Source organism: Ailuropoda melanoleuca, chromosome X (assembly GCF_002007445.2).
Source record: "Ailuropoda melanoleuca isolate Jingjing chromosome X, ASM200744v2, whole genome shotgun sequence".
NCBI classification, from domain to species: domain Eukaryota; kingdom Metazoa; phylum Chordata; class Mammalia; order Carnivora; family Ursidae; genus Ailuropoda; species Ailuropoda melanoleuca.
In genome coordinates, this window is record NC_048238.1 from 111,060,834 (window position 1) to 111,088,039 (window position 27,206).

General features: G+C 60.0%; 4 protein-coding genes across 9 annotated transcripts in view; 2 read left to right on the forward strand and 2 right to left on the reverse strand.

The window, feature by feature from the left end:
- The first annotated feature begins 173 nt into the window (after positions 1-173).
- SRPK3 (SRSF protein kinase 3) lies at positions 174-4,832 on the forward strand. The gene is given in 16 exon segments (XM_034649133.1): positions 174-230; positions 232-260; positions 332-462; positions 624-732; positions 862-949; positions 1,151-1,238; positions 1,647-1,753; positions 1,832-1,997; positions 2,100-2,125; positions 2,760-2,889; positions 2,985-3,224; positions 3,343-3,443; positions 3,817-3,924; positions 3,994-4,063; positions 4,144-4,236; positions 4,378-4,832. Coding segments are annotated over 16 exon segments (1,713 nt in total). The 5' UTR covers positions 174-188; the 3' UTR covers positions 4,563-4,832.
- Positions 4,833-4,871: 39 nt separating this feature from the next.
- IDH3G (isocitrate dehydrogenase (NAD(+)) 3 non-catalytic subunit gamma) lies at positions 4,872-14,348 on the reverse strand. 2 transcript variants are annotated; one of them, XM_019809518.2, is made up of 14 exons: positions 14,193-14,323; positions 10,672-10,905; positions 10,499-10,537; positions 10,136-10,147; positions 9,813-9,910; positions 9,073-9,185; positions 7,765-7,825; positions 7,534-7,666; positions 7,261-7,394; positions 6,833-6,935; positions 6,599-6,745; positions 5,523-5,617; positions 5,380-5,440; positions 4,872-5,071 (listed from the first exon to the last, which is right to left on the reverse strand). In XM_019809518.2, the coding sequence occupies exons 2-14, from the start codon at positions 10,678-10,680 to the stop codon at positions 4,970-4,972; spliced, it is 1,107 nt and encodes a 368-aa protein (XP_019665077.1). In that variant the 5' UTR covers positions 10,681-10,905; positions 14,193-14,323; the 3' UTR covers positions 4,872-4,969. The 2 variants fall into 2 exon arrangements, with proteins under 2 accessions (XP_019665077.1, XP_002928863.1); XM_002928817.4 differs by lacking the exon at positions 10,672-10,905 and having other exon boundaries at positions 14,193-14,348.
- A 201-nt stretch (positions 14,349-14,549) lies between these two features.
- On the forward strand, positions 14,550-18,775 carry SSR4 (signal sequence receptor subunit 4). Of its 2 annotated transcripts, none has more exons than XM_002928819.4 (6): positions 14,550-14,702; positions 16,625-16,743; positions 17,471-17,545; positions 17,740-17,829; positions 18,136-18,201; positions 18,606-18,775. In XM_002928819.4, exons 1-6 carry the CDS (start codon positions 14,636-14,638, stop codon positions 18,708-18,710), a joined length of 522 nt encoding a protein of 173 aa, XP_002928865.1. In that variant the 5' UTR covers positions 14,550-14,635; the 3' UTR covers positions 18,711-18,775. The 2 variants fall into 2 exon arrangements, with proteins under 2 accessions (XP_002928865.1, XP_011235045.1); XM_011236743.3 differs by having other exon boundaries at positions 14,553-14,702; positions 16,628-16,743.
- Positions 18,776-21,403: 2,628 nt separating this feature from the next.
- PDZD4 (PDZ domain containing 4) overlaps positions 21,404-27,206 on the reverse strand; it is a 29,644-nt gene continuing 23,841 nt past the window's right edge. For 3 of the 4 annotated variants that reach the window (XM_011236742.3, XM_011236741.3, XM_019809524.2), the window contains 6 exons: positions 26,510-26,600; positions 25,917-26,015; positions 25,031-25,093; positions 24,479-24,580; positions 24,076-24,186; positions 21,404-23,925 (listed from right to left, as the gene is read on the reverse strand). In XM_011236742.3, the coding sequence (XP_011235044.3) occupies positions 22,408-23,925; positions 24,076-24,186; positions 24,479-24,580; positions 25,031-25,093; positions 25,917-26,015; positions 26,510-26,600 (1,984 nt within the window). In that variant the 3' untranslated portion in view covers positions 21,404-22,407. The remainder of the gene's footprint in view (positions 23,926-24,075; positions 24,187-24,478; positions 24,581-25,030; positions 25,094-25,916; positions 26,016-26,509; positions 26,601-27,206) is intronic. The other variant, XM_019809522.2, reaches the window with a different exon arrangement.

Here is a 27,206-nt window from a genome sequence, read left to right on the forward strand (position 1 = left end):
GGCTCTCCTGGGCCACCGTGGCCTCACCGCCTCCTCCCTGCCGCATACCTTGCCCACAGCCGAGCAGCTGGGAGGCTATTTATAAAGGCGGGTGAGATCAGCGGCCGAGGCTATAAATGCGCGGGCCGCAGTCGGGCCCCACAGGAGCAGCCGCCTGGGGCGCGGGAGCTGCGGGCCGCGGGGCTGGGATGAGCGCCAGCGCGGGTGGCGGCGGCGGCGGGGACAGCGGGCGGCGGCGGGGACAGCGGGAGCAGCAGCAGGTAGGGCTCGGCCCGGGAGGGGGGGGGTGCCGGTGCCGCGACCGCTCACTGCCCGCTCACCCCACCTGCAGCTCGCAGGCCTCCTGCGGGCCCGAGTCCTCGGGCTCTGAACTCGCCCCCGCCGCGCCAGCGCCGCGGATGCTGCAGGGGCTGCTGGGCTCCGATGACGAGGAGCAGGAGGACCCCAAGGACTACTGCAAGGGTGAGGCCTGGCCTCGGCGCGGGCGGCCAGGTGGCGGCGGCGGGACACAGGGCAACCGGGAAGGAGGGTGCCGAGGCTGGCCCACGTGGGCCAGGGGCCCCCGAGGCAGGCGACGCTGCCCACTGTGCCGCCCACCGTGCCGTCTGGGCTCCCTTCCCCAGGCGGCTACTACCCCGTGAAGATCGGCGACCTGTTCAATGGGCGGTACCACGTGGTGCGCAAGCTGGGGTGGGGCCACTTCTCCACCGTCTGGCTCTGCTGGGACATCCAGTAAGTGCCCCCTCCGTCCGCCCAGGGCCCAGGGCCAGCTGGGAGCCTGCCCCTGGGCTTGGTTGGGGCCACCACGATGCCCCCATGGGTCGGGCTGGGCAGCAGCTGACGCAGGGCTTGCTGCTGCAGGCGCAAGCGCTTCGTGGCCCTGAAAGTGGTGAAGAGCGCGGGGCATTACACCGAGACCGCCGTGGATGAGATCAAGCTCCTGAAATGTGTGAGGCGCCTCCCTCCCGGCTCCCAGCTCCCGGGCAGGGCGGAGTTCCCGCAGGGGCAGGCTCCAGCTGGCTCTGCCCCGGGGAGGACCTGCTGGAACAGGCCAGTGAGGGGCAGAGGGGGGGCCAGAGGTGCCCCGGGGGACTGAAGGGAGCAGCCGGGGTGGGGCAGGTTGGAGCCATTCGTGGTCCCTTTGCTCCAGGTCCGAGACAGTGACCCCAGTGATCCCAAGAGAGAGACCATCGTCCAGCTCATCGATGACTTCAGGATCTCAGGGGTGAATGGAGTCCGTATCCTTCGTAGGACGAGCCGAGCAGTGTGGCAGTAGCCGCGCCAGCTCCTGCCCTCCCAGCTGCTAGGTCCTCAGTTTCCTGATCTGCATGATGGGGGCTTACCCCTCCCAGGGACACTAGTCTACACACTAGTCCCACCGCTTTGGGGTTTGTGTCTATGCGACAGAGGTGGGGGGGCAGTGGATGACCAGGCTGACACTGGTTACCCGTGGGCATTGCTGAGTTACCCTCAAACAGCAGGGGCCCCCTCCGTGGCAGTGCCCTCTCTCAGGAATGAGCACAGAAGGTACCATCCCAACTGGCATACCTGAGAGGGACAGGGACGCTGTAATGACACCAGAGCCTGGGGGGGGGGACCGTGGCCCGTCTGTGTGCCCGCTGGCCACCCTTCACTCGCAGCCCCAGATGTGTGCATGGTGCTGGAAGTCCTGGGCCACCAGCTCCTTAAGTGGATCATCAAGTCCAACTACCAGGGCCTGCCCGTGCCGTGCGTGAAGAGCATCGTGAGGCAGGTGAGCGTCCTGGGCTCTGCACGAGCAGGGCGGGAGGGAGACGGGACAGGCGTTAAGGGCAGGAGCGGCTCTCCCCAGGTGCTGCATGGCCTGGACTACCTCCACACCAAGTGCAAGATCATCCACACAGACATCAAGCCCGAGAACATCCTGCTCTGTGTGGGTGACGCCTACATCCGGCGCCTGGCCACCGAGGCCACGGAGTGGCAGCAGTCAGGGGCACCACCCCCATCCCGCTCGACAGGTAGCAAGAGCCTGCGTGGGCCCAGGGTGGGGCCTGTGGGCCTCAGCCCCCGCCTGAGTCTCTGTTCCTTTCTCTCCCCCAATGCCCCACCTGCCCCCTCAGTCAGCACTGCCCCCCAGGAGGTCTTGGTAAGTTGGGGTGCCCCTCTCTTCCTGGGCCTCATCTCCCCATCTCCTCATAGCCCCCTCCCCACCTCTCTGCCCACCCCCAGGGATGAGGGTGATATGCAGGGTGGGTCACATGCCCTAAACTGCCCTTGGTGGCTGCTGGGCTTGCCACTGCCTCAGGGGAAGGCCACTGAGTCTAGGGCCAGGAGGCAGGCCCATCAGCTCCTCCCCAAACTCGAGCTTTGGGGAGAGAGGAGGGGAGGGAGACAGGAGGCAGGTGAAGGGCTAGTGCCCAGGGGTGGGCTGGAGCTCGGGCGGCACCACGTTTACTCATCCAGAGTCGCCCTGGAGGGGGCGCCTGGGTGGCTCAGTCAGTTAAGCATCTGCCTTGGGCTTGGGCCATGATCTTGGGATGGAGTCCCGCGTTGTCCGGCTCCCTGCTCAGCGGGAAGCCTCCTTCTCCCTCTGCCACTCCCCCTGCTTGAGATCTCTCTCTGTCAAATAAAGTCTTTAAAACCAAACAAAAAACCCCACAAAGTAACCCTGGGACCCGGAGGCCTTGGCCCCCATGAGGTGTGCAGGTCACAGGTAGAGGCTTGGGCTGCTCAGAGGATGGGCAACGGGAACCCGGGGGTGACCCTGGCTCTAACGGCAGACCGGCAAGCTGTCGAAAAACAAGAGGAAGAAGATGCGGCGTAAACGGAAGCAACAGAAGCGGCTGCTGGAGGAGCGGCTGCGGGACCTGCAGAGGCTGGAGGCCATGGAGGCCGCCGCCCAGGCTGAGGGTGAGGGGCAGGAGTGCGCGCCCAGCGAGCACAGGCCACGGGGGACAGGCCGCTGGGGCTGCCTGCTCACACACCGCCTCTGCCCATCTCCCCAGACGCCGGCTCAAGGCTAGAGGGGGGCAGCGGCTCCACCTCTTCTTCTGGCTGCCACCCCGGGGGGGCCAGGGCTGGCCCCTCCCCCGCCTCCTCTTCCCCTGCTGCAGGGGGCGAGCGCAGCCTCAGCCCAGGCTCCCAGACCTCAGGCTTCTCGGGCTCCCTTTTCTCTCCTGCCTCGTGCTCCATCCTCTCAGGCTCCTCCAACCAGCGGGAGACTGGGGGCCTCCTGTCACCCAGCAGTAAGTCGGGCAGGGCCTGCGGGTGGGTTTGGTGGGTGGGTGGCAGGCAGCTGGCAGGCAGGACTGGGGGATGGGGCCCGGCCAGCTCAGTCTCTCCCCCCTTCTCTTCCTTTTCCAGCACCGTTTGGTGCCTCGAACCTCCTGGTGAACCCCCTAGAGCCCCAAAATGCAGACAAGATCAAGATCAAGATCGCAGACCTGGGCAACGCCTGTTGGGTGGTATGAGTTGGCCTGGAGAGCAGAGCTGGGCACCCTGCTGTGAGGGCAGGGGCGCAGGCCCGCTCCCGAGGAGCCCGATGGGGCCTGCAGTGCCACTCGACCAGACCCCAGGGTCTGCCTCATGACGCAGACCCAGGACTGAGCCCAGACCAGCACCGGTCCTTCCCAATCAGTGAACTGGACCCATTGCAAGGGGCAGGGACCACTGGGAAGAGGCAGGTCCCCTCGGGACCTCTGGGGAACCCTAAGGCTCAGAGCGAACCCCACTGAGCTCCTTGGGTACATGGCCCAGAGGAGGTGGGAGATGGTGGGGGCCAGTGGGGGTTGGCTGGCTGTGGCCCCAGCTCCTCCCCAGGGCTCCCCTTGCCTCCAGCACAAGCACTTCACCGAGGACATCCAGACTCGCCAGTACCGGGCAGTGGAAGTGCTGATCGGAGCGGAGTACGGGCCCCCGGCTGACATCTGGAGCACAGCGTGCATGGTACGCCCCAGCTGCTCCAGCCTCAGGCCGGCACTGCCGGCTGGCAGCCTCACGTTCTCCCCCTTCCAGGCCTTCGAGCTGGCCACCGGCGACTACCTATTCGAGCCTCACTCTGGAGAAGACTACAGTCGCGACGAGGGTAGGGGGAGGCCAGTCCTGGGCTCAGCCTTGGGGCCTCCCAGCCGCCCAGCTGCCTCCCAGCTCCCTCTCCGTTCACAGACCACATCGCCCACATTGTGGAGCTGCTGGGAGACATCCCCCCAGCCTTCGCCCTCTCAGGTCGCTATTCCCGGGAGTTCTTCAACCGGAGAGGTAGGGCCGAGCAGGCTCGGTTCGCCTGGACGGGGAGGGTAGGGCACGGAGCACCGACTCCAAAGCAGGGGGAACACTGCCTCCCAGAGCCAGAGGCCTTCCTGGCAGAGCCTAACCTCTCGCCCGCGGACCCGCCCCCAGGAGAGCTGCGGCACATCCACAACCTCAAGCACTGGGGCCTGTACGAGGTGCTCATGGAGAAGTATGAGTGGCCCCTGGAGCAGGCCACGCAGTTCAGCGCCTTCCTGCTGCCCATGATGGAATACATCCCCGAAAAGCGGGCCAGCGCAGCCGACTGCCTCCAGCACCCTTGGCTCAACCCCTAGGCCCCACGGGCACTTTGTGCAGCTTGAGGCGGGCCTGGCCCACCCTCAAGCCCCTCCCAGTGCCTTCGGGGAAAGCAGGACGCCTTCTGCCATCAGGCAGGAGCTGCCCTCCTCCCCCCTACTGGGTGCCAGCTTCCTCACAGCCCGTGGTGGGGCAGAGAGATGTTGGAGCCCGGCCCACCGTTTAGAATTCGTTCTGCCCCCAACCCTCACAAAGGGCCCTGAGTGGAAGTGTGCGTATTTCTTTTCTTAATAAAGTGTGAACTGAAACGTTGGCATCCTGGAGTGACGGCAGCACATCTGCTGAGATCTGGGGCAGAAGCTGATTTATTCTGGGGCCGCCCACCAAACCCGCTGGTGCACTGGGAACGGGAAGGGGGAGTGCATTGAGGCGGTCCCGGGACGGCCTAGGCCTCCACTGCGCGGCCATTGATGATGCGGATGTGGCGGATGATGTCCTGGATGGCTTCCGACGTCGTACCTTGGCCCCCGATGTCTGGGGTGTGCATCTGCAGGGGACGAGCAGACCTGAGCACACGCCAGGGGCCCGCCGCCACCTGGCCCCTACCCTGCAGGTGGCCCGGGGCTGCCCATGATCTCCCACGGCTTGCAGGGGCTGGAAGTGCCGGCAGGAGGGCAGTGGTCACAGCTAAGGCCCAGAAAGCCCTACCCACCCGGGTCCCACCCTCCCCTCGGGGGTGGCAGGAAGAGCCAGGTCACCACCTCCAGCCCCTCAGGTGGCACAGCAGCTCAACCCCTACTGGGGGAGGGGGTTGGGCAGAAGGCAGGGGAGGGGAGGGGAGCAGAGGAGCCTCACGTTTTCGTTGTCCATGGACGCCAACACGGCCTTGCGGATGGAGGTGGCATAGGAATGGAGCCTAAGGAGGGAGAGCAGCTCTCAGGCCCCTCGGGCCGGGGAGCTGGCCGGGGGCGACAGCTGGGCATCAAGAAGTTGCTTACTTGAGGTGGTCGAGCATCATGCAACTTGCCAGCAGCGTGGCTGTGGGGTTGGCAATGTTCTTGTTGGCGATACTCTTGCCCGTGTTCCTTGTAGCCTAGAAGAGGCACGACGAAGGAAGGGGGTGGTGAAGGTAAGAATGCAGGGTATATGATTCCACTGGTGTGAAGCATTCAGAACGGGCAAATCCACAGAGACAGAAAGCAGATCAGTGGGTGCCAGGGACGGGGGTAGGGAGTGCTTGCTAATGTGGCCGGGGTCCCCTTTCAGGGTGCCAGAAATGTTCTGGAACCAGACAGAGGTGACACTTACACAATACTGTGCGTGCACTTAATACCCCTAAATTGCTCATTTTAAGTGGTTTCACTGGTGTGTAAATTTTGCCTCACTTTTTAAAAAAACAGACTTAAAAATGGAAACCAAGAGATCAACGAAATGTGGTCTCTCCATACGATGAAATATTATTCAGCCATAAAAAGGAACAAAGCTCTGAGCCGGGCTACAGTGTGGATGAGCCTTAAAAATACCACACTAGAGTTAAAACAAACAAACAAAAACAACTACGCCAAGGGAAAGAAGCTAGTCATAAAAGCCCACATGGTGTGAGACTCCACTCGTAGGGACACCCAGGTGGCTCAGTCCGTTAAGCGTCTGACTCTTGATTTTGACTCAGGTCAGGATCTCAGGGTCGTGAGCTGCAGCCCCACATCAGGCTCCATGCTCAGCGTGGAGTCTGCTTCCCCACTCCCTCTGCCCCCCCCCAAGTGTGTGCTTGCGTTAAAATAAATAAGTCAATCTAAAAAAAAAAAAAAAACAAAACCTCCATTTATAGAAGATGGCCAGAAGAGGCCAACCACAGGGACAGAAAGCAGGTGAGTGGTGGCCAGGGGCTGGGAGGAGGGGCATGGCAGTGACAACTAACAAGTACGGGATTTTGTTCTTGGGGGGATGACAACATTCTGGGATGAGATATGGCCGCACAACTCTGAATAATCCAAAACCACTGAATCGTTACACTTTCAGTGAACTGGATGATACATGAGCTATAGAGCACAAACGGGCCACTGGTGCCACTCACCGTCTCAAACACAGCGTACACGTGGCCATAGTTGGCCCCAGCCACGAGGCCAGGGCCCCCGACCAGTCCTGCGCAGACATTGTTGACAATGTTACCATAGAGATTGGGCATCACCATGACATCGAACTGCTGGGGCCGGGACACCAGCTGCAGGACAAGGAGACAGACAGGAGCTGAGCACGGGCAGCCCGCAGTGCCGAGGCGGGCGGCCGGGGAGCCCAGCAGGCCAGCTACCTGCATGGTGGTGTTGTCCACGATCATACTCTCAAAGGTGATCTGGGGATAGCGGGCTGCCACCTCCTTGCAGCACTGGAGGAAGAGCCCATCGCCCAGTTTCCTAGGAGGAAGCATAAGACACCAGCTTGGCCATTGTAATAGTCAGCTGGAGGAATGGGGCGTGCAGATGGCCACAGCAGCTAGGTTCTAACCTCTAACCTGTCCCCTGTCTGTAAGACAAGCATAATCCCACTCTCCCTCCCCAAAGTGTGCACTGTGGTAAACCCACACCTGGCAAGAGGGCACACCCCTGAGCATGGCCCCTTGCTGGATGGCCGGGGTTCTGGGCCGCAAGTCCCTGAGAGCAGGCCCAAGGAGGGTGTTCAATTCAGCTGTTTCACAACTGCTTGCAGAACGGGCAAGAGCACTGCAGGGGTGGGGCGTACATGATGTTGGCCTTGTGCACAGCTGTCACTTTCTTGCGCCCGCTCTCCTGGGCCAGTTTGAAGGCATATTCAGCAATGCGCAGGGACTTGGCCTTGGTGATGATCTTCAGGCTCTCCACCACTCCAGCCACGCTCTGGACAGGGGCGGGGAGAAGAGACCCTCTGGCACAGGTTTCTCTTTCAGTCTGGCCTTCCTTACTGTAGACCCTGGCCGGGCTCGTCCCCAGTCCTCACGACCCAAGGGGATAAGGGGACAGTCCGGGTCTCACCCACCTCATGTTCTAAGCTGCTGTACTCGCCCTCTGTGTTTTCCCGGACAATGAGGATATCTATGTCCCTGTGCCGGGTCACCACTCCTGGCAGGCTCTTACAGTGGATGACATTGGCATAGAGGTCCAGGCTGGTGCTGGGGACACAAAGAGAAGAGAAGCCGGCCAATGCCACAACTGTCTGCTGGCACACTCCACCTGTACTGAGTCCCGACCCTGTGTACCGGGTTCTCACCGAAGGATGTTATTTCGGGATTTGTGGGACGGTGGCAGATTATGGTTTGTTTCGATGTTGCCTGCAAGACAGAAAGAAGATAGGCTAGAGAGGGGGCCCCCAGGCTCAGCCACGCCATGCCACCATATTCCACTTCCTGAGCAAGGGAATGCGTGCCAAAGGCAGCTCCAACCTGGGGAGAAGACGGCTTTCAACAGCAGAAAGACCTCACAGAATGCCCGGGCGTCACTCCCACTGTAAGCCCTAGGAAGGCACGTGTTTGGTTCACTGATGGCTTCCGAGAACCTAGAACAGCACCTGGCCTGTAGCAGGCACTTGATGCTGACTGACCGACTGAATGAACAAATGAATGAACAAGGGTTGGCCGCTAGCCAAGAGATCTTGCCAGACCCTGGGCAGGAAATGGCAAGATCAGGGTCTGGCTGGATAGAAAGTGACCACTCCTGCTTACTAACAGGCTGGCTAGCCAGGCTGGCGCCAGCAATGTGACCTTGGCCAGCGTCACTGTTAGGCCCCGCGTTGAGGTGCCACATGAGCCCGGGCTCAGGGGCAGGTGGGGGCTGCCTGGAAAAGACTATCGCTTGGCCTGGGATGGACCCAGGGCAAAAAGAACAGGAGCAGCAGGGGGCCAGCAGTCGCCGGGAAAAGGCAGTCCGTCAGAGGGTGCCAAGTAGAGCAGGCTTTTCTCAGGGCCCACTGGGGCCACCGCCCCCTCCGAGTCACACCCTGCCTACACTGCCTTCACCCAGTGTCTTAGGCACCATGCAGTTGCCACATCAGCCCCTCCTCTTGACTGCCAGGGCCTGGGGCTCTAGCCGGGTTCAGCTTTGCTCACACAGAGCAGGTGATGGGCTCTAATTTACAAAATGAGTAATACAAAGAGTTTAAGGACGTGTACCAAATCAAGGCAAACACAGGAAGGGCTAGAATTCCTGTCTGTGACACCCACAGCTGTGCTGGCTAGAGCCAAGGCAGCAGGCCAAGGGCTAAAACTGCATCTCTGTGACATCTGGTTTGTGAAAAAGGTTCTGAGGGTCAAAGCTGACCCAGCAGAGAGGGCTGCCCCAGGAAAGAAGGGGGTGGAAGGAAGCCCTTTACTGTACAGGCTCCCACGCAGCCTATTGCCACCAAGATCTCAGAATCGCAGCACGGACAGGACCCCAGAAGCTTCTGTTCACTCTCCAAGCACAAGGGTCCTCCCTAGCCAGAAAAGCCCTGAAGTCAGAGTTGGGCAGCCCCAGGGACAAGTATCAGCTTGGCAATGAAAGGAATCGTGCATGGTGTCCCATACTGGCCCCCCGAACTCACCCTTCAGGGCCACACGGTTCCGACGGATGGCCATGATGGCGTTGCGGATGTCCTCTTCATCAGCATTGGAGCTCACATGCACCTCTTCAAAGTCCACCGGCACACACGCGTGCCTGGGGCGGAACTGGGTCAAGGTGGCTGGCCCCGAGCACCCCCCATGCCTCCTCTAGGAAGCCTTCCTGGACCACTGGATGCAGAGGCCTCTCCACCACTGCTGCCCACCCTGACCTGACTGTGGCTGAGAGGAGATACTTGAACTCTACAGCACTTAGCAGGACTGGCAGCACCTTCCCCATACCCAGGCCAGCCTGGCAGGATCATAGGCACTAGGACAAAAAGCCTGGGCTTACAGCCATCCTGCCACTGTCTCACTGGGTGCTAAGGCAAAAACCCCAGCCAGTGGGCTTCTGGGCTTATGACCCCTCTTGGCACAGTTCTTTTTTTTTTTTTTAAAGATTTTATTTTACTTATTTGACAGAGAGCGAGACAGCCAGTGAGAGAGGGAACAAAAGCAGGGGGAGTGGGAGAGGAAGAAGCAGACTCCCCACTGAGCAGGGAGCCCGACGCAGGGCTCAATCCCAGGACCCTGGGATCACGCCCCGAGCCAAAGGCAGACACTTAACAACTGACCCACCCAGGCGCCCCCCTCTTGGCACAGTTCTTAAGCCACCCCAATCCCGGGTGGGCCTGGGGTACAACCTCCCCTAGGGGTACAGGAGGTGGGCCCAGGGGCTGTGTACCTGAACACAGACTTGACATGCAACATGAGCTCTGGCCCGATGCCATCCCCCGGGATCATGGTCACCGTGTGCCGCCCACCATACTTAGCCGATGGAGGCTAGAAGGAGGGGAGGGTGAAAGTTGGCCCGGTGGGCCAGGCAATCATGAGGCAATCAGCTCGGAGTATCTGACCCCAGCGCCCAGTCCCACCCCAGACAGGGCTGATCATGGGGGCCCCCTGTTCAGGACACCAGCAGAAGCAGTCCCCACCCCCGCCTGGACTTGGGTCAATCCCAAAGCAACTAAAAGCCCCAAAACTTAACAGGCAGATGAGAATACTCACAATTGTCTGTTGCTAGAGGGGGAACAGGAGGGAAGAAGACACCAATCAGCCAAGGTTGGAGGAAGAAGGTTGTGCCCAGGGAACGGGGCCTTTCCCTGGGGGGACTGTGTATACAGTTTGGGTAGGGAGGAGGGGCGGGCTCCCTCTGGAGATCATGCCTCAGAGGGAAGGCCACAGAGGGCCAGGGAACAAAGCCACAACACACACACATACGCATATGCACACACACACACGCCTCTATACACACACACACCCACACGTACACACTACACATGCACAGACGGGGCAAACATGCGTAAACACAAGTATACATCCATGCAAGCACACACGGACACATCACACAACGATCTGGCAGGCACTTACTGAGACGCTCCTCCGGGGGGCCTCGTGGGCACCGAGAACCTGGCAAAGAGAACCCAGATGCCAGCAGTTGTCCAGCCCAGAAAGTCAATTTGGCGAAGACCAGCTGAAGTCTTGGCAGGGAAGAGAGACCATCCCCACCATACCCAGACAGGTCCCACGTGTCATCCCCTCACCTTCACCATGTACCAGCATCTGGTGAACAGCACACAGTACACGCCCACACAAATGGCTCCAGAGCCTCCATTTCCCAAGGACCAGCCAGGCAAAGCACCATGGAGGGTCGCCGCAACCCTTTATGCTTCCTTCAACTCCACAGTCAGTGGTTGAAGAAATGTCTGTCTCCCTCCCCCTCCTTTGTCCTTTGATTCTTTTCCAGCCAATTACTCCTGCTCAATGATGTTTGCTGTCTATAACACAGAAACATTGGCACAGTAAACATGGCACGATAGGGAAACCATTATAACAAACCACAGGGCCATCACGACAATCATTTTATCATTTTTGAGATCTTTTTTTCCTTATTGCAAAAGCAGCATATAGTCCTAACACGGAGATCGGGAGAGAAAGACAGCACCCAGCCCCCTGTCCACCCAGAGACAATCACCATTGGCATTCCAGGGAATGGCCCTTCAGAATCACGAGTCCAAAGCAAACATAGCACGGAAAACCCAACCATTCTTACGAGAATGACACCAACCTCTTAGAAGGCATTCATAAAAAACTGCAAAACTGCTTTGTGGCCTACATGGAAGATGAATGTCCCCAACCTCCTGACTCAGAAACAGCCACGTTTGGCCACACAAAAGCCATGTCTGACAGCTCCAGAGTAAAAGCCACCCGAGCCAAAGGGGACAGGTGTTGAGAAGTGATCCATCTGGAGTCCCCACATTATCCTGGAGGTAGGAGCCTGTGTCCCAGGCCCCACTGCAGGGGGGTTACGGGTCCTCCCTGCTATACCCCACCTGGGAACACACCCAGGTGTCCCTCAATCCAAAGAGGAAGGGACAGAGCCAAGGTCCTTCTTGTCATTTGGAGATGCCCTGCCACCTGCCTACTGGGACAGCAGCAGAGTGTTCCATCCAATAGCATAGTCACCGTGGCCATTTTGCAAAGAGCCATGCCTTCCTGCTAGAAGTCTAGAAAGCTCAGACAGAGACAGACCACCCCTTGGGGTCTCCCCGACTGGTATTCACAAGGCACCCAACTGCACAAGCTCTGGCAACACTGGTGTGCTGGTCACCCGCCCAAGCCAGGGGCCGGGAGAGGGGTGATGACTAGGACAAAAGGCTGCAGCTGTTAGCTCATCCATGTGGCCCCTGGATCTGCAGCGACAGACACACTTGTGGCTTTCCTATTTTTCTTCCCGGCACTTGTCGGTATCTGGATTCATCTTATTTGTAGGCTCTTGATACAACTTGTGGAAGGAGGCTTCCACTGCCCTTCTTCTAGGAAGCCTTCCCTGATGCCTAAGGCTGCAGAACTATAGGTCCCCCTGGGCGCCCAAAGCCCTACCTACTCCCTCCCCCACCAACCACAATCTCCCTAGGCTGTCCCTAGCAATTGCCTCGCTCCCTCCCCAACCCCTAAACTCCTGAGAGCGGAAGTCATGTCTGCCCAGCTCCTTACTGTCCTCCCAAGACTTAACAGAATGCCTGGTCCAGAGCTTGGACACAAGAAACACTTCCCGAATTAATGAGCACATCAGAAAATGGAGGAAGGGATGGTGGGTTTGGGGGCCAGGGAGGCCTCAGTCCAAACCCACCATCCGCTATTTTTGGTAGCAAACAGCTTAACCTTGCTGAGCTGCCTGTCCTCACCTGAAACCCATGGACTAGAAATGCCCACTTTATGTGGCTGCTGGGAGGATGCAGCAAGCCATTTGGTCCCCAGCAGGGCATACCCACCCCTTCACCCCACCAGCTCCTTAGGCCAGTGTTCAGCACTGGGTAGACCCCTGCGGCTCCCAGCAGTAATTCCTCCTGGGAGTCCACGGGCACTAGGCAAGTAACCCGGCCACGGTGGTGAGCCTCCATCTGCACCTAGCTCTGTATCTAGGCAACCACCCCACCCCACCCCTTGGATCACATCACCACCTGAGCTAAACCTCTCCTTCATCTGGTCCCTATGCTAGAGGTTTCTTCAGGCTTTAGTCAAAGACCAAGAGAGCTCTCAAGATAGACTGACTTCCCTATCTTGCTCTGGACGGATACAGGCACGTTCTTCCTTCAGGGGGTCACAAAGTTCTGCCTCACACCTACGCTGCCCTGTGAAGCCACCCATCAAAGAAGCCCAGTTTAAGGCAGGACAGGATACATGCACAGGCCTACTGCTCATTCATTAAGCAGGAGGGTAGACTGTCAGTCATCCTTTGATAGTGCCACAGAAAGGAGTCCAGGGTGGTATGTGTTCCTGCCAAAGGATTCCCACACTCCAAATCTTAGTGAGGCTTCTTTCTTCAGCATGTTCTGTTAGATCAAGTGCCAAAGGTGGCTGCATGTTTTCCCATAAGACCCCAATTGGTGGGACCGAACACCTGGGGTTCATCTCTAAAGCTTCCCATACCCAGGACAACCAGTCTCAGGGCAAGGTACTGCCCGGCTACCAACTGTCCCCTGCCCCCACCACCCGCCCAACATGGACAGAAACACACACAGAGGAGGAAGTCAGGAAGGAGACAGAGACCAAGACCCCATGGGAGCCTAGCTGTCAGGACCTCTGGAAAGCCCCTCATCAGCAAGTTAGGAGAAATCAGAATTTCATAAAGCATAAGCTGTCACAGGGTAGCCTTCCTGAGGGGTCAGAGGGCAGAAGCCTATCAGAAGCGTCCACAAGGAGTGTCAGCAAAGTCACAGGATTCTGGAAGGTCAGGGTTGGCTAGATCCTTTGAGACAGAGGGGAAACTGGAGCCCAGAGACGGGAGGGTGGCCATACTGTGGGTCAGTGGGGGGAGCCAGGCCTGGAGGTCATACCTCTTGACCCCTAGAGCCAGTCCCAGCTCTCTGATGCTTCGGATGGCTTCCGATCCACCCTGGGACTAAATTATCCTCGCTTAAGTATGTAAAGAAAGAGGAATGAGACCTGAATAACCAAGATCCTAAACGGAGAACTGAGGAAGCAAAGCCCCCCACGGCGTTCCACCTCACCAGTCTCAGAAAATCTAGCTCCCTCCCATTCCAGAAGGCTGCAGGGAAAAGGCATCCGGGCCTATAAAAATGTCCGGGGGTGGCGTGTGGTTTCGGGTGTGCTGGCGAAGTCTGGTTCTCCAACTCCACTGGGACAAGTGACAAATTGGTCCGCAATAGAAAAACCCGAGGACGAAAGGGGGCTGGGAACCGGATTCCTAAGGCGGCAAGAACGAGGCGGGCCGGGGCACGTGACCGCCTCGGGAAGGCTCCCACAATGACACCAGGGAGGTGACACTCGGCCCGCTGCTACCCACTCTCCCCGCCTGTCCGGAGCTCCCCCCGCCCGCCCGAAATGCAGACCCCTGCCTGGGGAAGCCGGGCAAGGACCAATTTTACCCAAGCCTCTCACTGACAGAGGAGACAGCCAATCAACTCCAGCGCATAGTCCTCTCCCCGCCCCTCACGGGGCCCACAGCCAATCGGGCTCCAAGACGCTCCGCAACCCAGCGGTCTCCGGATCCGCCCAGCAAGCGCTGCGGCTGTCCCCACGGCCCGCTGCCCCTTCTCACCTCCCAAGGACGGCAGAGGAGGGCCGGTCTGAGCGCCGCCTTCGCAGCGCCGCCGACGACCGCTGCCACCTTCAGCGCCATGACGGAAAGTGACAGCAGCCGCACGTCCAGATACGCAGACACCGCTCTCGCGAGAGTTAGAGTGCGAAGTGAAGAAGTGGGCACGGACCCAGCAGTGCGCACGCGCACGCCCGTGCCGGTTGCCGCGCCCCTTTCCGGCGCGGAGAGCGCCGCCACCGCCGCCGCCGTCGCCATCTTGATGGGGCGGCCACCTGGGCCTCTGGTCTGGGGAGGGGACACGTCAGTGCCGCCAGCGACGTCACAGGCCCGCCCGGCCCGCCGGCGCCTGATTGGCTGCCACCGCTGCTTACGCGTCGCGCTTCCTCGTCTGCCCCTCGTGTTCAGGGGAGTCGCTCTCTTTTTCCCTCGGCAGAGAAGAGGCAATGGCGGCGCTGGCATCTCTCGGCGCCCTGGCGCTACTCCTGCTGTCCAGCCTCTCCTGCTGCTCAGGTAGCGGCCTGGCCGGAGCTCCTTTCTGGCGAGCCTCTCTCCCACGACTGGTGGTGCGTGGGGGGAGGAGGGGTGCGGGCGAAGCAGGGGTTCTGGGCCTTCTTCCTCTGAGAGGCAGGTGGCCTCGGGGCGCGGCGACCGAGGCCACCACGCGCTCTTGCACCGCACACGTTTACCCAGCAGCCAGGCTGCTGGAAGAAACAGCCAAAGCTTTCCTTCGTTTGCTGCCTCGAGGAAGAGTCCCAGAGTCTGCCCATGCGCCCGCTTCCCAGCTCCAGCAGGGAAAGTGACACTTCCCTGCTCCCCCCTCCAGAGCTCCCAGTTCCGGGGGGCGGGGGTCGGACAAGAGCAAAACTCTGCAGTGCAGGGCGATCGGAGTGAGAAACTAGGCTGGTGGGAGAGGAGCCACCTGGCCCGGTGAGGTGGGACCAGGCTTCTCCAGGCAGGGAGCTGTAAGTGAAGAGAGGAAGCAGGGATGGGCCAGGCAGAGGGGCCATGAACTTGGGGAAGTTAGACAGGAGCAGCAGAAGAGGGGAAAAAAGATAAAAGGGGTTGGGGAGGGGAGGGCTTGGTTGCCAGGCCTGACTGTTGGCTTTTTCCCTGAGGCCCTGGTGTATTCTTAAGGGGCTTTTCAGCAGAGCTGAGCCACAGATCAGTGAACATTCTTGAGAGATTCTTAACACCTGGTGGCAGGGTTGAGCTCAGACTGGAGTCCAGAAGTGTGTTTAGGACGAGGTTCTTGCCAGAACCAGCGCTAAGCTTGGGGGGCTTAGACAGGGTCCAGGATGCCTTCTACACGTACACTTTACCTGCCCCCTGCTCAAGTCAGAGCCTTTGGTGCCTGGAGTGTTTCATCAGCCTAACTGGCTTTCCTGCCAGCACCCTCCTCACCTGCCCCTTGGGAATTACCCACAGTGTAGCCAGTGATGTCTGGAAAGGACAAACCTGGCTGTAAAACCCTTTGGTGCTCCACAGGGTCCGTAGGAAAATGGCCAAGCTTAGTGGGACACAGACGTGGCTCCTGAGAACCAGCCCCCAGTGATGTTCCCAGGCACCTTCCTCCTGCCGCCCAGATCCAGAGCTTCCCCGTCTCAGTTGAGTGCATGGCTGTGCCAGGACACATTCAGACGGCAGCTGGCTGAGAACTTTCCCACTGGTAGCATCTGCTTGGCGCCCTTTGATTTAGGCAGTGCCCTTTCTATAACCTGTAGGAGTTAGGTCTCTAGCAGTGTGGAGGTGGCTGAGGCAGCATCTTTTCCAGGTGGCCCTGTTGAGGGGGACAAGCTGTGCCCATTTCCTTCCCTTGAGCAATGCTGGGTCCAGTCTTGGCCTTCTATCAACGGAGGCTGGAGTTATAGAGCCCTTCATTCTCAAGTCTCATACATCAAAAGCAGCACAACGCTTGGTGTCTGCAGAGGATACCTTCAGTAAACGGCCCAGGGCCACGCATGGCTCTGAATTGAAGTTCATCTGCCCCATAGGCTTCGGGGTGCTCCAGGGAAGGCTGCAGCCCCAGATCATTGCATGGCTTCCCTGTCCACAGGTCCAGGCACAGGTGCCTGTTGTGCGGTGAATCCATCCAGCTGCTGCTGCCCCTCCCCCCAACACACACAAGTACTTTTTGTCTCTCCCTCTCCTCTGTTGTTCTTTTGCTCTCACATTTAGGTTCCAACTACAAAGCCTTTCTGTCCACTCCACCTCCCCAGCCTTCTTTCAAGGCCATCCCACCCTACCCCCCCCTTACTGCTGCATTTCTGACTAAGCATTTGGATCTGTCTCCCGCATCCATTCTGATAGGTTGCAAAGGGCCCTGTGTGTCAGCTGACAAGGTCTGGGAAGTGGGTCTGGGTGGTCCCTTCTGCCCCCTAGCCCAGCACACACAAGTTGGGCTTTACGTAGATATGTCTACCTCCTCCCCACAGCAGAGGCCTGCGTGGAGCCCCAGATCACCCCTTCCTACTACACCACCTCGGATGCCGTCATTTCCACTGAAACTGTTTTCATCGTGGAGATCTCCCTGACGTGCAAGAACAGGGTCCAGGTGAGGCAGTGGGGGTTCAGCCAGGAGCATGCTGGGGCAAGAGGCAAGCAGTGAGCCTGGGACCTGCGGCATCAGTTCCTCACTGGCAGTTAATGCAGACAGGGAGAATGAGGATGTTGACTTACAGGTATAGGAGAGGTCAGGGTACAGCCAGGCCAGACTGTTTAAAGCATATGTTTCTAGTCTGCTCTGCCTAGAACGTGAAAACGTAGGTAGACTTCTTGCTGTGCCTGATAAGAGCATATGCTGAAGTGAGAAACAGCAGGGTGTTAGCCCCCAGGCTCCTGTATCCCTTTTCTGGTTGCTGTCTGCCGAGGTGGCCTTTCTGGTCTGGGTACAACACTCCTTAGGTGGCTCATTGTGCACCCCCTGACCCCAACACCCACTTCCAGGCTCAGAGGAATAACAAGTACACTTCAGTCATCCTGCTCACAGTTAACAGGCTTGCTGTGGTTAGGCCACAGGGGGGATGTGCCCCCCCACAGGGGAGCCATGTAGAGAGGCAGTAACAACATCAGTGGGGGTGGGCTTCCTGGCACAGCCCTGGGTTATGGTAGGCTACCTCCATGGTTCTCACATGGTACCCCCTGCGAGACACACTGCAGTCCCCAGCTGTGGGTAGACTCCCTGCCCATAGGCCATGGATGCTGCTGTGAGCAGCACAGTGGGGCTTCTGCTGATCACCAGAGAGGGGAGAAGGTGACTCTCTCTTTGTCCCCTCCCCCAGAACATGGCTCTTTATGCTGATGTCAGTGGAAAACAATTTCCTGTCACCCGGGGCCAGGACGTGGGGCGTTATCAGGTAAGGGATGCTGCAGTTGTCATTTTGAGGGGAAGCTACCTGTTCACTGGTATGACTTTGAAGACCTAGGGGTGGCCCAGTGGAGGAGGATTGAGGTTCTCTGGCGCGGGCGGCTGGTGGCAGTATTGTCAGCACTAGCAGGAGGTCTTGGTGTGTCCACCGCGCCCAGCCCCTGCCAAACATCCCCAACCCAGGTATCCTGGAGCCTAGACCACAAGAGCGCCCACGCAGGTACCTACGAGGTCAGATTCTTCGATGAGGAGTCCTACAGCCTCCTGAGAAAGGTGAGGATCAGTCACCTGGAGCCCCGCCCAGGCCTCCAGGAGGGAGGGCAGCCCCCACTTCCACAGCCGTCTCCAGCATGCAGCCCCTGTCACCGAAGCTCCAGGCCAGTAGGGGCCTCGCTTTCGCAGAGCAGAACGGGGCTGGGTCGGGACCTTCCGGACCACACGCCACACCTGTCCTTGCACCTCCCATGTTCCTCTCTTACCTGGTTCTCCTCTTTCCATGACTCGGGCCAATGTTCCTGCGTGTCCAACCTCTCCCCACCCCACCTGGCAGCACCCCTGACCCCAGCATCTTCCTTGCAGGCTCAGAGAAATAACGAGGACATTTCCATCATCCCACCGCTGTTCACAGTCAGTGTGGACCATCGGGTGAGTGGGCTGAAGAGGCTGGCCCAGTCTCGGGAAGCAGGGAGCACACAGCAAGCCTCGCACATTTTATTTTATTTTATTTTATTTTAAAGATTTTATTTATTTATTCGACAGAGATAGAGACAGCCAGCGAGAGAGGGAACACAAGCAGGGGGAGTGGGAGAGGAAGAAGCAGGCTCATAGCGGAAGAGCCTGATGTGGGGCTCGATCCCATAACGTCGGGATCACGCCCTGAGCCGAAGGCAGACGCTTAACCGCTGTGCCACCCAGGCGCCCCAAGCCTCGCACATTTTAAGGGATGGGATTGGGCTGTGTGTCTTCGTGCCCTGGAGGGAGAGTGACTGGGGCTGGCTGGCTCCTCACCCGGCTCTCCCCTGAGCTGGCTTTGGTCTCCTTTCTTGCAGGGCACGTGGAATGGGCCCTGGGTCTCTACCGAGGTGTTGGCCGCAGCCATTGGCCTAGTGATCTACTACCTGGCCTTCAGTGCCAAGAGTCACATCCAGGCCTGAAGGTGGCACCCCTGGGCTATTGCTACTTTCAATAAACAGTTGCTGGCTATGACCAGGATTCAAAACATGGGCTCCTGACTCGCCTTGTCCTGCCTTCTACACACAGGCAGAGCCGGGCAGCCGGCGCCCGTATCCACCTGGACAACGCGGGTACTGAGTGGGGTCAGGGCTGGAGCTCCCCAGCCTCTTGTGTTTGCTCCGCGCTCTGCCATCGCAGGCTCTCCTTCTTTGGCCCCCAGTTCAGCCTTCGCTGCCTGCTGCCCCCTTTGTCTGCCTTCTGTCTCTCCCAGCTGCCTGCACGGGTTTGGGTGGGGCGTGGGGTTGCCCTTCCAGCCCACACGTTCTGTCTTCTGGCAGAGAGGACTGCCTCGTTCTGTCCTGCCCTCACCCAGCTGCTCGGGCAAAGCGGCGTCTCTGGCCTGCTCAGGAGACGGCCTCTGACCTCCTGCCGCTGGAAGGGTAACTACCCAGAGAAGGTCGGGCCGCTCCCAACTTCCCTGAAGTCCAGCAGTCGCAACACATGTAGATGCAGCCCCAGCTGCCTTCAGAGTGCCTTGTGTACTCCGCTTGCTGTTCTGCAGAGCACCGTGCATCCCCCTAGCTCACTGACGTGTCCCCCTGGATCACTGACCTAGCTGTCGCTAAGCCTGGCAGCCGAGGGGTGGTCACTGCACGCCCTACACCCCGCCTCCTCTGTTGCCTCCCAGTGTGTTCTCACTTCGCGGTGTCGGGTGGGACACGTGGAAGGCACAGGACGTTGGAAAGATGACATGGGCCCCCCCATCTCTGAGGAGCCAGCTGCCAGCCTTTTCTGGTTTGGCCTTGCACCTTCTCTCTGCCCCTCTTCCCTGAACACCTAGTGCTCTGCAGCAGAGGGGGGCCGGGCTTGTGACCCAGCACTGCCTGGGGACCTCTTCCAGGCAAGGGCACACCAGCCTCTCCCTGTTCTTGTCTCTCAGTCCTCTGGAAATGGGTTGGGATGGAGAGACTGGCAGGAGTGGGAGGCCCTGGGGAAAAGCTGGCTCCTTACTCCCAAGGGCTAGGGCTACAGCAGACTTGGGGCTGAGTCCCCTGATGATCGGACCAGGCTAGGACTACTGGCAGTGGTGGGTGGACTTTCTGGATTTCGGAGAAAGACCCATGGTGGGAGTTCAAGGGGCGCCTGCTACTCCTCCTTACTGCCAAGGAGTGAAGGGAGATGGGTCCCCATGTTCTGCCAACAGCCTGTGCAGGGCAGGCAGGGTGGACAAAATGGCAGCTGTTGCCCGCTCGGTGGGTCTTGATTCTGCTCAATGGCAATAGGACCCAAATGTGAACTCACTATTGCAGGGCAATCAGTAGCTAAGGGTTGCTAGCCCTCCTGGTACCACCTCTCCCAGAGTCCCAGTGTTGGCTTCTACGTGGCAAGGGACTGCAGTTTATGGGCCTGTCTTGGCCCACATCCCAAGAGCACTAGGCCTCCAGCACTCCCCTCTCCCCCAAGGCAAGAATGGAGTGCCTCTAGTACCAACCAAGTGAGCCCCCCCAGCAACCGGAGAGGGACACCCAGGCAACAGTTGGTCTCGATCTCCAACTGACCTCCACCCAGTTTCCTGCAGCAGGGACTGGGCCCTTGGAGCCCCATCCTCCACAAGGCCCGCTTGCGGCCCCGGTATCCCCTCTAAAGGAAGAGATGTGCCCAGTGCTGGCCTCCAGAGGCCTTGGAGGGCAGAGGAAGATGACGGCTCCAGAACCACCGCAACCCCTCGGACTCCCATGTGCTCCTCACCCAGGAGCGCTGATGTTCAGGCCTGCCTTGTGACTTGCTGGGCCTTCCCTCCCAGCTGCTCAGGCACCAGCTTACAGGTGCAGCCAGCCCTCAGGCCCCAGCCTTCCCTGGAGAGCAGCTGGCTTCTGGGAACACTTGCTCGGATTTCTCAGCAAATTAGGGAAATTAATGAGAGGCCTATGCTGCCGTCTCAATAGAATCTTAATGCATCCTTGCCCGCTTCAGCTGCTGGCAGCATCCTGTGTGTGTCAGGAGACTGAGCTCCTTCACCGCTGTACTGCCCACCCCAGGAGCCAGTCTCTCTCTCTTTCTCTCACACACACACGCACACACAGCGTGGTTCCCGGCACTTAGCAGATAGATGTCCTGTAGGTTGCTGCACTGAATGGAACCTTGAGCATTTGGTTGCCCCTCTGGGGAACGTGGAAGGGTCCTCTGTGGCCACCCAGATGTTCATCCATCTGGCCAAAAGACGTTTACTCGGCAATCTCCGTGCTGGGCACCGTGGGAGTCCCCAAACAAGGAGGGCAGTTTGTGCCTTTCAGAAGTTGCCAGCCCCGTGCCTCCTCTAAGGCTCTTCCTGAGCTGGGGGGTGGAGGAGGGTGGAACCCACTTCTCAAGCTCCCCCTAGACCGCCGTTGGCCTCATGCACATGGCAGAGGCCTGGCTTAGCACTGGTGGCAGGGCCTCCCTCTGGGCGTCACCCCTGTGACATCACACTTCTGAAACAATTCCAGTGACTGTCCTGCCTCCTCCCACAGTGTAGACGGACTCCAGAAGACCTGGCTGTTACTCAGTGACAGAGAAAGCACAGAGGCGCAGCTTTCAACTGACCCATGCCTTGCCCACCCCAGCCCTCCCACCTCTACCAACACTGACACCTCTCCTCCCAGCCCAATGAAAATGAGCACACAAAGGCCAAGGGTCACCTCAAAAAGGCAGCTTGCTTTATTCTCTCAATGCCGATGGGGGGCAGGGGTGGGCAGCCTGTCTGCCTCCAGTCTGAGGCTCTCTGAGCTGGAAGGGCCCTGGGGTCTGGGCCTGGTCCACACTTGCAGAGTGGGTGGGGTGAGAGCATCTTCTCCCCAGTCAGCCCAGCTGGCCGGGCTGGGCTCTCTCGGGTCCAGGCCTCTCCCTCAGCTCGGCGTGGGTCTTGCCACCAAGGTCTTCCACTGCTGCTTATGTCTTGGCTCTCCCTCGGTCATCGGGGAAGGAAGTGGCCCCCGGGGGGGCCCTCACAAGCCACAGCAGAGGCTCCCCATCCCCACACCTCAAAGTGGAGACCACCGAGAAAGCTGCTTCCCATTCTCCCCTTCTTCCCCAACCCTTCCCCTCCCCCTGCCCCAGCCCTCCCTCTCTTCCTCCCCCCCCCAACCTCCTTCCCAGCCATCAGTGGGGGTTCCACTTTTGTCAGGCTGCCTAAAGGAGCTGCCAGCCCCCGGAGCAGGTCCACAAAACAAAAAAACAACAATTGGCAAGCACAGAAAGGGAGAAAAACCACAAAACTCAGGGTTGCCTTTGTCTACAAATAACCAAGGCTCCCGGCAGGGGGCGAGGCTGTGCTCAGCTTCAAAGCCAGGCGTTCTCTTGTGCTTAGGACAGTCTTCTTCGCCTCTCCTTTCCAGTTCAACTTTCCTGTCCCCGAGGACCCATGCTGAGAGCTCTGGAGGGGTGCACATGTGTGTGCACGTACACGTGCGTGGGCCTGTGTTGCACACACACAGCCTGCACAAAGCTGTACTTGGAGAGGAGGAAGTAGCCGACAGAGAGAAGTGTCCCTTCACCTTGGGGGCTTCTCTCTGGTCAAAGTCCTGTGCACACACTTACAGACACACACTAGTGATTCTAAGGGCGAGCAGGGGACAGGGTCTTGGGAGGCTCACTGGAACTGGGCTGGGGCAGAGGGCCCACCCCGGAGCACAGCGGGGCTCAGACGGTGGTGACGGAGAGCAGAGGGTTGTAGACCCGCTTGCCGTCGGCAGAGCGAGTGCCGTGGGCCAGCATCTCCTGGATGGTGATCCAGTTGTCCAGGATCTTCTTGTTTCGCTTCTTCATGGTTTTGCGGTGGCTCAAAGCAATGATGTTGAGCTCAGCCTTGCTGTCGCCATTCTGCTGCTCCCTCAGGCACTCCAGCCGGCTCTGCATCATGAACTCACGCCGCTTCCGCTGCTCCCGGGCCCGGATCAGGTGCTGCTTCCGCTCCTCCTTGCTCCAGTAGCGGCCCATCTTCATCTCGCTCACCGCGTCATCATCCGTGGTCATGCCGCTGCGTTCCTCGCGGATCTTCAGGGCCCGGGCTTTCAGGAGGCGATCGCGCACCGGCCGCTTGGCCACGTACCGGGTCCCATCACTGCGTACCTTGACCTTCCATTCCATGCGGGGTGCTTCGGGGGCCACCGCTGCCCCGCCCACCCGAGGGCCACCAGCCAAACTCAGGGGGCCATGGCCCAGCTCCTCCAGGCCGCGCGGCGGGGCCAGCTGCACACAGCTGTGGTAATGCTCGCTCTCCTGGCCCTGGCCACGGTGGCGCCGAGAGAGATACGGGCTGCCTTCCGGGCCCACGCGCTCCAGGGTCACACCCGTCTTGGGGCCTCTGCGGACACGCTCCTCTGAGTGCTGCCTCCTGCCCACCTCGGGATCCCGGGAGAGAGATCGGAACTTGGCGGGGCTCCCCTGCGGGGGAGCTGCCTTGGGGTGGGTGGTGACCGTGGGGCCGGAAGGGGTCCGGTTCAAGTTGGAGTTGCCGGCAGCAGCCCGCCTCAGGGGGCTCTCTGGCAAGGGCTCGGCGAACAGCGGGGTGCTGCGGCAGCTCTCCCCCGTGTTGTAGGCGCTGGTGCTGTCCTTGTCCGACTTCTCGGGCAGCTCGGAGATGTCAGACAGCTCGTGCTTCTTGGGCTCACCGGCCCCCAGGTCGTAGAGAGTCTCGTCCTCCAGCAGCCAGGCCTTCATGCAGCGCTCCCGCAGCTGCTGCATCTTCTGCGCCCGCAGGATGTTGCGGCACTTGAACTCCAGGTGCCGCAGCTCCTCCTCCAGCATGGCCATCTCGTGGCCCAGGCTCTCGTTGCGGTTCACATCCAGAGCGCCGTTGCCGCCCGAGGCCCGGGGGAAGAGCAGGCCCAGCTGGTTACCGTTCTCCAGGTGGCCCTTGATCTCCAGCAGCTCCCGGTAGCGCTCGTACTCCTCGTCGGTGAGGCCCGGGATGTCGCCACCCCCCAGCCCTGCCCCCTCTGCCAGCAGCGAGTCCATGCTGAAGTGGAGGTCCCGGCTCTTGCGCAGGGCCCCGGGTGTGTCGGCGGCACTGGCAGGCTCATCCCCCAGCAGGTCATGCTCGGAGCTCTCTTCGGTGCGGGTGCTCTCATCGGTGCGGCCCACCCCGCTGTCCAGCTCCTGGCTGTTGCTCAGGCCCGTGCCTGCATCGGGGACCCCTTTCTCCTCTTCGTTGCCAAGCTGGGGCAGAAAGATGAGCCCCGCTCAGTGTGGGTCCCGCCGGCCGGGGTCGGGAGCAGAAGGGCCTTCGGGTCCAGCCCATCTCCCACATGCCCCAGTGCCCTGGCCTCCTGCCGGCCTCCCTACCGCCCGCCCTGCCTCCTTCCTTACCTGCTGGGCAGGGGGGGATTTCAGCTTGCGTGCACGCAAGTCCCCCTCGTGCTCAGAGCCAAAGTCATCCAGAAAGTCATCCCGGTCACTGTCTTTCCACCGCTTTGCCAGCTGCGGAGACAGAACTGTGCTGTCCCCACTGCTTTAAGGACCGCCCTGGACACCACCCCACCAGTGGCTTTTAGATCCCATACCCAGTCCCCTGGTCTCAATGAAGTTGAATAACCCGAAAGAGAGGGTGGCCTGGCACACTCGGCCATCAGAGGTCTGAAGGGGAAATGGGCCCCAAAGACACTAAGCCACCCTCCATCAGTGCCAGGTTGTGACCTTGTCACAAACCAGCAGCTCCCACAGAAAACCCGATGTCAGGGGTCCCAGAATATCCTGCCGGGCGCACACATACCTGGCTCTCAGGCCGGGCCACTAGCAGGGAGATGTTGGTGTTCTCCTCCTGGCTCAGAATGGCCACCGCCTCCTCCCGGTTCTGGACGTCCACACCATTTATCTGTAACAAGCCAAGGGACCATCAAAAAGAATGCCAGGGCTGGCTCTGCAGTGGGCCCTGCACCGGTGGAAGTGCAGGTACCCCCTCGTAGGGAGCTCCAAGCAGAGTACCCTGGGCTAGGAAAGGCTCTTGAGCTCTGACCAGATAGAAACGAAGTGGAAGGTACCCAGGGAGAGGACACATGCTCAAGTCTGGGGCATGGAGGGAGAGGCTGGCAAGGTGCCAGAGCAGCACAGGCCCTCGATGCCAGCAGATCCCACAGGCACACGGGAGCCCCCCGGGGCAGTTGTACTGGAGAGAGAGGAAACCCAGCCCCGGTTTCAGGCACAGCAGGATGCCTGGCCATCAGGCGAGGCTCTTGGCAGGAGAGAGCTGGGACTGGCTAAGGAGAGGTCACTGGGCAGCCAGTGCAGTGGGGCCTTGGCCAGGCCCGCCCCCTCCCCCACTCACCTGGATGATACGGTCTCCCTCGCGGATCCGGCCATCTTTGGCTGCAATGCTATTGGGGTTCACCTGCAAAGCACATGCATCATGGGGACCTGGCACCCTTCACTCAGATTCCCTTTTAGTAGCAAAGGGCAGCCTCACCTTGGGGGGTCCCAAAGCAAACTATAGTCTCCTTGCTTGCTCCCTCTTCAGCTCAGACTAGAAGCTTCCGAGCTCCAGGAGGGAGGGACAAAACAGTGGGTCTTGGGCTAGTCACCTCTCCCGAGCACGAGCCAGCCAAAAGCTCCCCCAGCCCCTGCCCACCATCCCCAGGCCCAGGCCCCCAGCTGGCACTCGTACACTCTTGTGCATGGAGACCTATTCTTTTCCACGTCAGAGGCTGGGTCAATGCAGGAAGCTGAACACTTTCCCACACTTTGCCCCCCACCCCCGCCAACACAGCAGCCCTGGGGCTCAATGGGCAGTAATACATTCATACAAAGGCTGACTTGATGAGAGTGTGGGGGGCAGCTGGTGAGCCATCCGCCCTCCTGTGGACACACACACACACACACGTCTGCCACGTACAGGTGGGGAAGAACCCTGTGGGTACCAGTAGGGGCTGGCTACAGGACGTGGGAGGGAGAGCAAAGCCTGGCCCGAATCTCAGCCTTGCTCACTGTCCCAGCCTGGGCACAGGTCTCCTGGGGAAGCAGCTAAGCAGGCCCAGCCCCGGGCAGCCTCGGAGCCCTGGGTGGCACGGAGAGGCCGCAGGGCTAGGACGGTGTGGGGACTCTCAGCACCTGCCGTACAGATGGACGCCACCCACGTCCTGCCCAGATGTCCTAGCCCACAAGGAGGAGCTCCACTGCCTCCTAGAAGACCCCACTCCCGCACCCCGCCTTCGTACCTCTCCAACATAGATGCCCAGGTCCTCCTCATCATCCGTGCGGTAGCAAACCATCAGGCCGAGCTTGTCCCGGTGGTTGGTCTTATACAGCTCCACCTCCTGCCACAGGGGCGTGGGCGAAGAAAGGAAGAAAGCCCCCAAACACGTGAGCGAGGAAGCATGCTACAGGGCTGGCAGCCACAGCCCAGCCCCAACCCCAGCAGCACGCCACCAGAGCCAAGTTTTCAGCCTCCAACTTGGAGGGTCTCTCTTACCATCCCAAGTGGCACATGTGTGCCGTGGTCTCCCCTGCCAGGAAATGCCCGAGACACACACGAGACACACGGGACACACAGGACACAGACATGCGTGGGACACAGACTCACTGACACAGACTGACTAAGGGACCTCACCCATACCCTCCCCGACTCAGCCCGACTTGACCCAACTTGGCCCGTGAGCCTGAGTTAGCAGCCGTGCATCGGCAAGGGCCACAAGACTCGGCTGCCTGGGGACAACAGTAGCCAGGCCTGAGCTGGGCTACAGCCAGCCATCACGGGGCTGGTTCCTGAAGCTGGCTGTGGGCCCTGCCCTGGCCTGGCCACCTGGCTCACCTCATACTCCAGCTCGTCCATACGATCTGCCTCCTGCGGGCCGCCCTCCATGAACTCCGCCGGGTCATAATACTCATGGCTGATGGGGGGGCTGCCCAGGAGAAGGGGGGTCAGGCCGGCCAACTGCTCCTCTAGTGCCCTAGCCCCAGCTCCCGGGCTGGCCGGTCCCGGTGAGCTCAGCATGGAGTCCCTCCTTCTGAGCTACATGCATCCATGCAAAGACCAGGAATGCTTCTTGAACGGGGGTGTGCAGGGTCTGCACTGAGGACACAGGCATGCCTAGCTCTCCCCACCCCATCCCGCCCTGTCACCCAGCCCAGACCAGCCAGAAGGGTACCAACTTCTCAGAACTGCAGGTGCCCCTCCCACCCGGCACTGGCCCCGCCCATGCAACGCCCCCAGGAGTTATCCAGGCCCCAGAGGAGGACCCACTCTACCTCCAGGGGCAGCCTTCCTTGCCCCAAGGCTAAGCGTGGCTGCTGGCGGCCAGGAGCCTCACTCTCTGCGGAGGAGGGGATCCCGGGACCACCACTCTGCAGCACAGGTTTAGATTAGTGGAATGAGCCACGAGGCCTGGATGAGAGGCCCTTCTTCCGACTGGGCCAGAAAGAAGCCGAAGAGATGGAGGAAGTTCAGAACAGGGGGAGGGATGGGACAGACAAGGATGTGAGAAGATTCAAGGAGGGATGCTTGAGAG

Bases quoted from the DNA above. Each gene is read 5' to 3' on its own strand.
- SSR4 (XM_002928819.4), top strand. From the start codon at position 14,636: ATGGCGGCGCTGGCATCTCTCGGCGCCCTGGCGCTACTCCTGCTGTCC. The intron at 17,830-18,135 runs GTGAGGATCAGT...TCTTCCTTGCAG, and splicing joins CCTACAGCCTCCTGAGAAAG to GCTCAGAGAAATAACGAGGA. The intron at 18,202-18,605 runs GTGAGTGGGCTG...CCTTTCTTGCAG, and splicing joins CAGTCAGTGTGGACCATCGG to GGCACGTGGAATGGGCCCTG.
- IDH3G (XM_002928817.4), bottom strand. From the start codon at position 14,273: ATGGCGCTGAAGGTGGCAGCGGTCGTCGGCGGCGCTGCGAAGGCGGCG. The intron at 5,441-5,522 runs GTAAGCAACTTC...CTCCCTCCTTAG, and splicing joins ATGATGCTCGACCACCTCAA to GCTCCATTCCTATGCCACCT. The intron at 5,072-5,379 runs GTGAGGCTCCTC...CGTCCCCTGCAG, and splicing joins CGTCCATGGACAACGAAAAC to ATGCACACCCCAGACATCGG.